The sequence below is a fragment of the Macrotis lagotis genome, chromosome 2 (genome assembly GCF_037893015.1).
Source record: "Macrotis lagotis isolate mMagLag1 chromosome 2, bilby.v1.9.chrom.fasta, whole genome shotgun sequence".
Classification (NCBI taxonomy): domain Eukaryota; kingdom Metazoa; phylum Chordata; class Mammalia; order Peramelemorphia; family Peramelidae; genus Macrotis; species Macrotis lagotis.
Genome location: NC_133659.1, coordinates 164,501,491 through 164,512,320, shown reverse-complemented (window position 1 = coordinate 164,512,320; position 10,830 = coordinate 164,501,491). Strand labels below are relative to the sequence as shown.

The window sequence follows — 10,830 nt, the reverse complement described above, 5'->3', positions numbered from 1 at the left end:
GGGTCTTCAAGCAATTCTGGAAACCATCCCATAATCTTGTTTAGGTCTGGAATAGGGTCTCTGAGATCCTTCCAACATGCCAAAAGTTCTGCAAACTTTTAGCGTAGAGGAGATTTAAAGAGAAATTAATAGCTGACTTAAGTACTGGAAAGATTGTCGACTTCAAAGGGGATTAAATTTATCCTGCTAGGCCCCGGGGAACATAACGATGAACAATGAGAGGAAAATATAAGCAGATTTAAGCTGGATTTGCTGAAAAACTTCCTGTAGAAATCAGAGTATTACAAAAGTGAGATAGTGGCTTCAACATGGGGGATGGCTCTCAGGGATTTTGCAGATTCTGTCACATTGAGGTGGGACCCCCGAAGTCCTTTCCAACTTTGGACCTGATCCTAAGGGATGCTGGAAAAATTCGGGGGAGTGGGGGAATCGCAGGTGCACCTCTAAGAGCTGAAGGAGCACGCGGGGGCCCAAGAGGAGGTGCTCTGTGGGGCCTCAAGAGTTGGGGGTAGGGTGGTGGGAGTAAGGGGGAGGTAAGGGTAGGGGGCGGGTGCGCATGCTTGGGAAGCATGTCCCGGGCAGCCCCAGCGTCCACACCGCGGTCTGAGGGCCCTCGTAGTCCACTTTCTCCGGCTCCGATTCTGCCGCTGTGAAAAGGGGTCAAAGGCCCACAGGCCAGTGGCGAGCGGAAGTCCGCGCGCAAACTGCCCGCAGCCGGCCGAAACGGGCCGGTCCCGATGCTCCAGCCCAGCCCCGGTCCACGATCCGCCTCAATCCAGCCCCCGCTTTCTGACGCACCCGAATGCGTCGCACTCATTGGCCGCCGCTGGCAGGGCCCCATTCTCATACGAGGCGGAACAGCCAATCTCCTGCGCCCGTCTCGCCCCAACCCAGATCTTGCGGTCCCGGGGTCCCGCCCCCGCCGCCCTCTGGCCCTCTGGGGGTTGTGGTCCGTGGGCGGCGACCCTGGTGCGGAGCCGCGGGGAGGGAACTACTCGCCCCAGGGAGCTGTGCGTGACTTGGGACTTAGCAGCCTCGTTCCTCGTTTCTTCTCCTTCCACCCGCGCGGGAAGCCCGAGACCGCATCTTTTTACCAGGTGAGTGAAGGGGGGCCTGTGGCCCCGGAGAGGGCGGGGGCTGCCCCTGGCCAGGCTCCGCTCGTCCACCCTGGCAGAAGCCTCGCTCGGACAAGTGGGGCGCGCCCCGCTCCCGGGGGCCCCCGCGCCTTCTCCGCCTCAAAGAAAGACCCGCCCCGGGTAGCGCCCGGTTTCAGGGGTTCGTGCGTGGGGGGCCCGGAGCCCACCTGTATCACTCACCTGTGTCCTCGTGGTGCCCGCTCCTCGTCCGTCCCGGGAACTCCCCGGCTGGCAGCGCTGCCCCCCGGCTGCCCGCGGCCAGCACCGAGGCCCCAGCCCGAGAACTCTCAGGGACCTCTGCCCCCCCAGCAGGGGCGTCGGTCGACCATCGCCCGGCAGTCACCGACTGCTCGGATGTCCGTCAGCCGCGGCGCTCAGGGAGGACTCGGGACTAGTCCCTGCGGAGCCCTCACAGCGGCCTTGCTGGCCCCCAGTGCATCTTCAGGGCATCTCGGTTCCTAATCTTTTCTCCATCTCTACTTTCCCGACCCCAGAGGTGCCTCCGTGCTTCCCATCCTTGCCTGCATTCACAGTCCCCTTGCCCAGGGGCACAATTCCTTTCACCAATACCACACCAATGACTTTTCACCACCCATCTCCTGCACTTCTCTCCATTTGCAGAAAGTGAATCAAACCCCCTTTTTTTCCCCTCCAGATTTATCCTGGTAAACCTTACTCAATGTAGATGGTCCACTTTTGCCATGAAAAGACCACCCGTCTGGGGCAGCTAGGTGGCACAGTGGATAGAGCACCAGCCCTGGTGTCAGGAGTACTTGAGTTCAAATCCAACCTCAGACACTTAATAATTACCTAGCTGTGTGGCCTTGGGCAAGCCACGTAACCCCATGGCCTTGCAAAAACCTAAAAAAAAAAAAAAAAAAAAAAAAGACCACCAGTCAGAGTCTTGATTGTAATTCTACTTCTGACAGAGACTCCAAACAGTACCCATTCTGGGCTTCAGTTTTCTCACTGGGCATGAGATTAAGTGAGATGCTCTTCCAATTCTAAGAATTTACAGTTCTCTATCTTGTGACACGCTCCCTTCTACCACACACATTTACAGCTTATGAATCAGCTACAGCAAAGTTTTTGTTATTTCTTGTAGTCATGTTCTGTCTCTTTGCATGTTTCTTTGCAAATATTCCCTATGTGTCTTTCTGTTTCCTCTGTCTACATCCTTTCCCCACCAAGGGGGACAGAACAATATTGTCTGCCTGATTGAACAGCAACTTAGAAAGTGAAGTAGGGTGGGAAATGGGCTAGGGGAGTTACCACTGTGTATCTGCCTCCAGTCCTTGCCCCTCTGCAGGGAGGACCAGGTGCCCCCCCTTCCCCTGCTACCCTTACGATGCCCCCAGCCCGATGGCTGAGATCGGCAGGGGCCCTCCTGCTGCCAGCCCCTCGCTGGGTGCCCTGGGAGAGGCAGATGGGTCCCCCACGGCAACCCTCTCTGGCAAATGGGGGTCCACCTGTGGGGGCCCAGTACAGTGCTCGACACTGGTGCCAATCTCGGAGAGAGGAACCTCGGTGAGTGAATGTGTGTGGCATTTCTGATTAAGGGGGCAGGGGTGGGGGTGGGTCTGATGAATTATCACTTAGGTTTATGACTCTACCCTATATTTCCCCAATCCTGACCCTTCTCCCTTGATAGAATGAATGGAGATCAGAAATCAATTACTGCCCAAGAGAAGCAAGACTTTGTCCAGCATTTCTCCCAGATTGTAAAGATCCTGACAGAAGATGGAATGGGGCATCCTGAGATAGGAGATGCCATAGCCAGGCTCAAGGAGGTGAGACACTGGGTATAACTTTGAGGGTAGAGTAAGTCATTCATTCTCATATATTAAGTATCATGTGTCCATAGCCTTTCTTTCCTTAGCTTTTGGGAGTAGAGATCTGAAGGGAAAAGTATCCTTCATTTAATAGAATGAAATCATATTTAGATAATACAAAATTATTGCCTCTAGGCCTTTTGGCTAAGATTAAGTGTAGATAATGCGAAATCATACCCCAAAACAAAAAATATCATAACCCAATATTGTTCCTCAAGAAACTTTCATTCTGGGGTGTCTAGGTGGTACAGTGGATAGAGCACCAGCCTTGGAGTCAGGAGTACCTGGGTTCAAATCCAACCTCAGACACTTAATAATTACCTAGCTGTGGCCTTGGGCAAGCCACTTAACCCCATTGCCTTGAAAAATCTAAAAAAAAATTTTTTTTCATTCTTTTGGAGATAGAACATATAAACAAAGTAGTTTAATTAGAGAGCTCAGGAACGGCTTCAGGAAGGAGGTGGTACTTGAGTTGAGCCTTATAATCAGAGATGAGGAGTCTCAGGGAATTACTAGTGAAGATTCATGGACCTGGGAGATGGGAATTCTGATGTTCCAGTGCATACAGTATGTGAGGGAGAATCATGTGAGATAATAAAGTAGGAAAGGCAAACTAGGGCCAGATTATGGAGGGTTTTAAATATCAAGATGATTTTTTTTTTTTTACTGTAGGGACAAGGGACAGTAGGAGACCCCTGAAGGATTTTGAACATGGGAGTTGTTCTGCTTAAAGAAGATTATGGGAGCAGCTAGGTGGCGCAGTGGATAGAGCACCGGCCCTGGAGTCAGGAGTACCTGGTTCAAATCTGGCCTCAGACACTTAATAATTACCTAGCTGTGTGGCCTTGGGCAAGCCACTTAACCCCATTTGCCTTACAAAAAACTAAAAAGAAGAAGATTATGTTGATAAATGTGTGAAGGATGCACTGGAAAAGGAAGAAAGTAGGGTGAAAGGAACAAATTAGAAGCCTATTAAAATAATTTGATTGGGGCGGCTAGGTGGCACAGTGGATAAAGCAACGGCCCTGGAGTCAGGAGTACCTGGTTCAAATCTGGTCTCATACACTTAATAATTACCTAGCTGTGTGGCCTTGGGCAAGCCACTTAACCCCCTTTGCCTTGCAAAAAAAAATAATAATTTGATCAAAGAGGGATAAAGACTTGCATATGAGGGTTAGCCATATCAGGGAAGGTGGGTTCAAAAGCTGTTGTGAAAGTAGACAAAATCTGATTACCGAGCATAATGCATACATTGTGAGGAAGAGTCTAGGATGGTTCCAAGGTGACAGTTCTGGGTGATTGGGCAGTGGCCCATGTTGAGAAAATCAAATCAATTCTCCTTTGTAATTGATTTGTAATTGTATTGATTTCATATTATAATTGATCCTATATCTAGCTAAGTCCTATTTCTATGTTCTTTGGTTGAATTCAGTTAAGGAATTCAGTTTTCCCCTTTGATTTAATGGCCAGCCTGGCTATTGCTGTTGTTCATTTGTTTCAGTTTCTTACTCTTCATGACCCCATTTGGAGTTTTCTTGACTGATACTGGAATGGTTTGCCATTTCCTTCTCTAGCTCATTTTATAGAAGAGAAAAATGAGGCAAACAAGATTAAGTGATTTACCCAGGATCACAACAGCTAGTAAGAGTCAAAGGACAGATTCACTGCCTGTCCATAAGTTTCTGTAATTAGAAGTCATCTCCTATATCCTTAGTTCTTAGGTAAATGCCAAGATATCTAGTGATAATCTTTTAAGTCCTGAAACTAGCTTTGTTTGTTTTTTTTAATTTTTGCAAAGCAGTGGGGTTAAGTGGCTTGCCCAAGGCCACACATCTAGGGAATTATTAAGTGTCTGAGGCCAGATTTGAACTCAGGTACTCCTGACTCCAGGGTCAGTGCTCTATCCACGGTCTGCCCCCTGAAACTAGCTTTAAGAGATATACTGTCCCTTCTGTCCCTGTACTATTAAGAAAAACTGTTAGTTCATAATAAATTTTTGTATTTTTTTTTATTTTTGAGGATTTTGCAAGGCAATGGGGTTAAAGTGACTTGCCCAAGGTGACATAGCTAAATAATTATTAAGAGTCTGAGACCGAAATTTGAGCTCAGGTCTTCCTGACACCAGGGCCAGTGTTCTATCCACCATGCCACCTAGCTACCCCAACAAACCTGTTTTAGATACCGGGGAATCTGGGTCCTTTAACACTTAGGTCCTTTAACAAGGTCAGCAATATACAGATGGATCCCATAAGTCAATCAACATTCCTTAATGGCTAGGAGAAGGGGCCACTAGTCCTATGTGGGTATTAGCCCATTTTCCTTGTTGTAACCAATCATGTTGTCCCCACCCTCATAACTTTGTCTACACTGTAACCAAACCTTGTCCTCCTCACCAACCAACTCTATTCTTTGTCCTGTGCTTTCCTGAAAAGTGTCCTGAGGAAGCTAAGAACCTATTTATTGATAAAATTTATGCTTTATCAATAAATTGAATGTGCTTGGAACTTTGTGCCTGGTTACCTTAATTTTCAAATGTAGCAATGGGAAAGCTTTTCCCAGATGAGACAGTTGAAGATGGTTATGAAATAAAGCATGCCTGTTTTTTCCTTGTGGGACTGAGTATCAGAGAAGCATCATTTATTAAGTTCTTAAGTTCTAGGTACCATGCTAAACAATAAGGATATTACAAAAAAAAAACCCAGGCCTGTCCTGAAGGAGCATGCATTCTAATGGGGAAGCTATCTACATACATGAATACATATATACACATAAGATAGAGAGTAGATGAAAGATAACTTTGGAAGGGGAGTTGTCAGCAGCTAGGGAGACAGGCTCTTCTGCACTAAGTGACATTTGAGTTTTGAAGGAAACCAGGGATTCTGAGAGATGGTAGTGGAGAAAAAAATCTTTCCAGGTGTGAAGAGAAACAGTAAAGACACTGAGGTTTCATACCTAGTAGACTAGAAACACAGTAGTTTCTTCCATAGAGATAGAAGGGATTAGAAGTGAGTCTTTGAGGGAAACAATAACAGTTCTGTTTTTGGCTATGTTGAATTTGAAGAATCTGTGGAAAATTCAGTTTAGAGTGTAGAAGGCAATTGGTGGTAAAGACTAGAGTAATAGCTACAGCAATGACACTGTGCCAAGTAATCCTTATACCAACCCTGGAAAGTAGGTGCTTTTGTAATTACTGTTTTACAGTTATGAAAACTGAGGCAAATAGGTTAAGTGACTTGTCTAATATCACACAACTAGTGTCTAGGATCTTTCTGACCTCCACACCCAGTGTGCTATTAATTGTGCAACACCTTGGCAGAGAAAATAGGCAAAATATATGTGAATTTCATCAGCAACCTTGAAAAGGGGAGTGATGAGTAGAAATCTTATTAGAAGGTAAGAGATAAATCATAGTGCTCAATGTTCTTTCCTTCTAACTTTGTCTCTTCAACCCTTGACTCTTTCAGGTCCTAGAGTACAATGCCTTTGGGGGAAAATTCAATCGAGGTGTGTCAGTGCTCATGGTATTCCGGGAGCTGGTAGAACCCCGAAAACAGGATGCTGACAGTCTACAGAGAGCACTAGCAGTGGGCTGGTGTGTGGAGCTGGTGAGATTCAGAGGGTAGTGAAGCATCTCAAGGGAAGATTTGGGGGAAGAGATTGAGCCCCCAGAGTGAGGTGTCTTGGGATAGATGGGTAGTGGTAGAGTTTTAAGCCTAAAAGTTTATTTGGGGTACATTTGCTGTTTCTGCATTTACAGAGTATGTAGTTTGTGAGATATAAAAACATGGTTAAAAATTTCATTTTTGTTATAGAGGGTAGGGAGCACAGGCCTTCTGAAAAAATCTAATTTCCAAATTAAAGCTTTCACTTTTAGATTTACAGAATTACAAAGGCCATTTTCAATATTAACTCTTAATGAGAGTAAATATTCTTGTTAGGTAACATTTCATAAAGATTATTTCTAGAGTTTATGCTTTGATGAAAATTTTAAAACATTGGTAAAAGGTTTTTAATAAAAAATGTTACCTATCTTGGGCTTTCTATTAGAGGTACCAAGTGCCACACTATTTGAACTCCTCTCAGTGGTTGCTTAATCACAGTTCCACCATATTGACAATTGTCCAGAGATTTTAATACATCAAATAGGGTTCTCACAATGGAAAGACAAGAAGGAACTAATTTTAGATTCGTTTATAGATTGGGACTTTTGGGTTTGTTTGATGCACAGAACATTGGGGAAGACCCGGGAGGAGTGAATCACTTCATTCTGGGCTTTGTTTGAAAGGATAGGGGAGCTTTATTATATACTTTGCTTCTTTTCTCTAGCTCCAGGCTTTCTTCCTAGTAACAGATGACATCATGGATAGTTCTCTTACCCGTCGGGGAAAGCCATGCTGGTATAAGAAGGTAAATATGTACTGAGAGAAAAGTAGCAGGAGCCAGGGAGTCGGGATTGAGCAGATGGAGATTAGGTTTGCTGATAATGCTGGAGAAATGGTTGAGATAATTCTCATCACCTTGTAAAGGCAATGTCTGGTTTCCTGCCTTGGATACTAAGGCCTTCAGGGTCTACTGTGTTGGAAACCAACACTTTTTCTTTTTTCTTTTTCTTTTAAAACAGCCTGGTATTGGCTTTGATGCTATCAATGATGCCTTGTTGTTGGAAGCCTGTATCTACCGCCTCCTGAAGCATTACTGCCGTGGCCAGCCCTATTACCTGAATCTTATTGAACTCTTCCTACAGGTAAGGCAGGCAGTGGGTATCAGCCTGCATTGTCTTCAGAGGCAGAAGAACTGGGTTTTGGTACTGACCCCTATGTATTTTTCTGTTTGGGTCTCATCTTGTGCAAGTTGAGGGAAGTTAGACTTATACATCCTTATACATCCAAAGCAAAAGAGTAGACTTAAGATTCCTTTCAGATCCCCTTATATAATTCCAGTGTCTCCACCATAATATGAACATGGTCATCTTTAAGGCTTGGATCCTTTTTTCAATCTTCCCGAGTTTTTTTCTCCAGACCATATTAAAAATGAATCTCAGGCTAGTCTTAAAGACGAAATCACAGAAGGGCAGAATGCAATGTGGAAGAGAGGGAATGGGTAGTGCATTCTGCTTCCATGTCCGAGTAATAATAGCAGTGTGAAGGGGATCTGATTAATGTGATTCCATCTATCCTATAATTAGCACGATAGGAATCATTCCAAGGAAAGTGTGATGGAACATAATGGAAAGACTACTGACCTTAAAGTGCTAGTAGAAAATTGGGAATTTTTCAAGTACCAGCTGGAGGAGCCATTCCCTCCTTCCCATTCTTGCTATCTCTGAGTTGACTCTACTTCCATTCCCCCCCACACAGACTTGCAACTTGTAGTGAGGCTCTATTCCACCATTCACAGAACTTTGATGGGTTTCTTGTTTCTTCTCTGTAGACCACTTACCAGACTGAGATTGGCCAAACCCTTGATCTTATCACAGCCCCTCAGGACAAAGTTGATCTTAACAGCTTCACTGAGCAGAGGTGAGGGGAGTGAGCACTGGGTCTAGCCATCTGGGGGTGGGTGCAGCCAGGGGATGATTTTTGCTATTCTGAAAGTTCCTTTCTTTCTATTCCTCCATTTCCCTCCCTTTGCTTAGATATAAGTCCATTGTCAGATATAAGACAGCTTTCTACTCTTTCTACTTACCCTGTGCTGCTGCTATGTTCATGGTAAGTAACAAGTGAGTGGTTTGTATTGTTGGTATCAACCCTAGTGTATACCTTACATCAAGGAAAAGGACCTGGGGAGAGTGGAATTGGTTGTTCCTTCAGGAAAGGTGCTTGGCACAGGAAAATTTTAATCCAGTTCAACAAATTCTTATTAAGCTCCCTCTTAGTACAGTACACTGTGGTAGAAATTAGAGGTACTTAAAAGAAGCTGGCGAAAGAGCTCAAAATCTAGTAATGAGCTGTTGTGCCTGCACCTTTAAGAGGTCACCCAGGATACCTTCCTAAGGCAGAAAACCTCATGAGGATAGTGAAAAGCAAAAATAAAACTGTCATTGTTCCAGTTTAATGGGTTGGGGGTTAGGAATCACAATCCCTGAGCTCCCACGATGACTGGAACCCACAACTGCTCAAGAATCAGGAGTGAGAACCTTTGCATAAAGGCCTTTTGGAGATGAGGATTTTTCAGCTGTGTTTCTCTTCTCCCCACAGGCAGGCATAGATGGGGAAAAAGAACACACCAATGCCAAGAAAATCCTTCTGGAGATGGGGGAATTTTTTCAGATTCAGGTATGAAAACATCAGCCTTGGACATGAAACAGTCAGTGATCTCCTTGCCCCTTCCCAAGGTGCACCCTTCATTTTCTGTTCTCACTCCCTCACTTAGGATGATTACCTTGACTTTTTTGGTGACCCCAGTGTGACTGGCAAGATTGGCACTGACATTCAGGACAACAAATGCAGCTGGCTGGTGGTGAAGTGCCTTCAGCTGGCATCATCGGAACAAAGAAAGATATTGGAGGTGTCTGGGGGTGGGGGGGGGTTGGATGGAGGGAAGGATTCTATTCCAAGTTCTTCTCTCTGGGATCCTGACAAGAGAGACAGAAAAGGAAGGGCAGGAGAAAATTCCCTTTGGATTTGGAAGTTCACCACTGTGTTGAAGGGAACATCTGGAATTGAGAGGTCTTGTGTATGTGTGCAGGGCTGTGATTGGTGGAATACTGACTTTGTAAAAGACAAAACACATGAAACTAGGGGTGACTTATCCCTTACCAGAAAGTAAACTTAATGGAAAATATAGCCTTTCTAAACTTTATATGGCCCCTGAGATGTATAACAGCACAGTGCTGTAAATATTTAATGTTTATTGAATGAATGTGTTGTTAAATTGAGGAGGTAGTATGTGGAGTAGAGGTACAGGGGGAGATCCTTGAGAGGGCATCCTGAGGTATGGGTACAGGGACTTCTACAGGAGAGGGCTGGCAGATATGAGTAGACAATTAGAGGGTACAGGGTGGAAATTCAGCAAAGGGATAGGGCCAAGGAGGGCCTCACTCCCTTTTTAACTCACCTTTCTTTACTCTTTCCCCAATTCTAGGAGAATTATGGACAGAAAGATCCAGAGAAGATTGCCAAAGTGAAGGAACTCTATGAGAAACTTGAATTGTCTGCTGTTTTCACCAAGTTTGAGGAAGAAAGTTACAATAACCTGATGGGGCTCATTGAGAAACATGCATCTCCCCTTCCTTCCTCTATCTTCTTGGAGATGGCAAAGATGATTTACAAACGTCGGAAGTGACCAAGGAGTTGGACATGAGGATGGGGGCTGGGAGCACCATATGTGGAGTTGGGAGAGGATGGAGTTTGAATAAATTATGGCTCTTTTACTCCAGTGTTTCTCTATTTGTTCATCTTTCCCACTCCCACACAACCCAGTATAACAGATATCTGTCCTTGAAACTAAGAAGCTGGATGTAACTTAAGTTCTCAATGACACCCCCCCACCCTAATTGAAGCATATAACTTGGAGAAAGGGGGAAATGTTTTTTAATATCAGTTTGTTTTACCAACTGCATTCATTTTTTGGATAAGATTTTGAGTTCCACATTTTTCTCCCTCCCCTCGACAGCCAGTGATGTGATCCAGGTTACTCTCTTACAGAAGATTCCTTGTCATTGAAATCCCAGGTCCTGATAACAAACCCGCCCTTTTCCGAACCTCTTGGCCGGCGGAGACCGAGACCTTCCCACTGGCTGTGCCGCTCGCGGCTGCTCTCCTCGGGCTCCCCCGGATCGGAGAGGCTGGGATCCGGACCCGAGCCCCCGGGCGGAGGGAGGGGGCCCTGGCAGCCGGAGGCAGGCCGGGGCTAGGAGAAGC

At 45.6% G+C, this 10,830-nt stretch overlaps 1 protein-coding gene across 2 annotated transcripts; it reads left to right on the top strand.

The window, feature by feature from the left end:
- Nucleotides 1–960: 960 nt before the first annotated feature.
- FDPS (farnesyl diphosphate synthase) lies at nt 961–10,357 on the top strand. 2 transcript variants are annotated; one of them, XM_074223303.1, is made up of 11 exons: nt 961–1,097; nt 2,446–2,663; nt 2,788–2,926; nt 6,433–6,573; nt 7,295–7,375; nt 7,590–7,712; nt 8,399–8,487; nt 8,604–8,676; nt 9,166–9,243; nt 9,341–9,475; nt 10,052–10,357. In XM_074223303.1, exons 2-11 carry the CDS (start codon nt 2,485–2,487, stop codon nt 10,250–10,252), a joined length of 1,239 nt encoding a protein of 412 aa, XP_074079404.1. In that variant the 5' UTR covers nt 961–1,097; nt 2,446–2,484; the 3' UTR covers nt 10,253–10,357. The 2 variants fall into 2 exon arrangements, with proteins under 2 accessions (XP_074079404.1, XP_074079405.1); XM_074223304.1 differs by lacking the exon at nt 2,446–2,663 and having other exon boundaries at nt 963–1,097; nt 10,052–10,356.
- Nucleotides 10,358–10,830: the final 473 nt, after the last annotated feature.

Bases quoted from the DNA above. Each gene is read 5' to 3' on its own strand.
- FDPS (XM_074223303.1), top strand. From the start codon at position 2,485: ATGCCCCCAGCCCGATGGCTGAGATCGGCAGGGGCCCTCCTGCTGCCA. The intron at 2,664-2,787 runs GTGAGTGAATGT...CTCCCTTGATAG, and splicing joins TCTCGGAGAGAGGAACCTCG to AATGAATGGAGATCAGAAAT. The intron at 6,574-7,294 runs GTGAGATTCAGA...TCTTTTCTCTAG, and splicing joins TGGGCTGGTGTGTGGAGCTG to CTCCAGGCTTTCTTCCTAGT.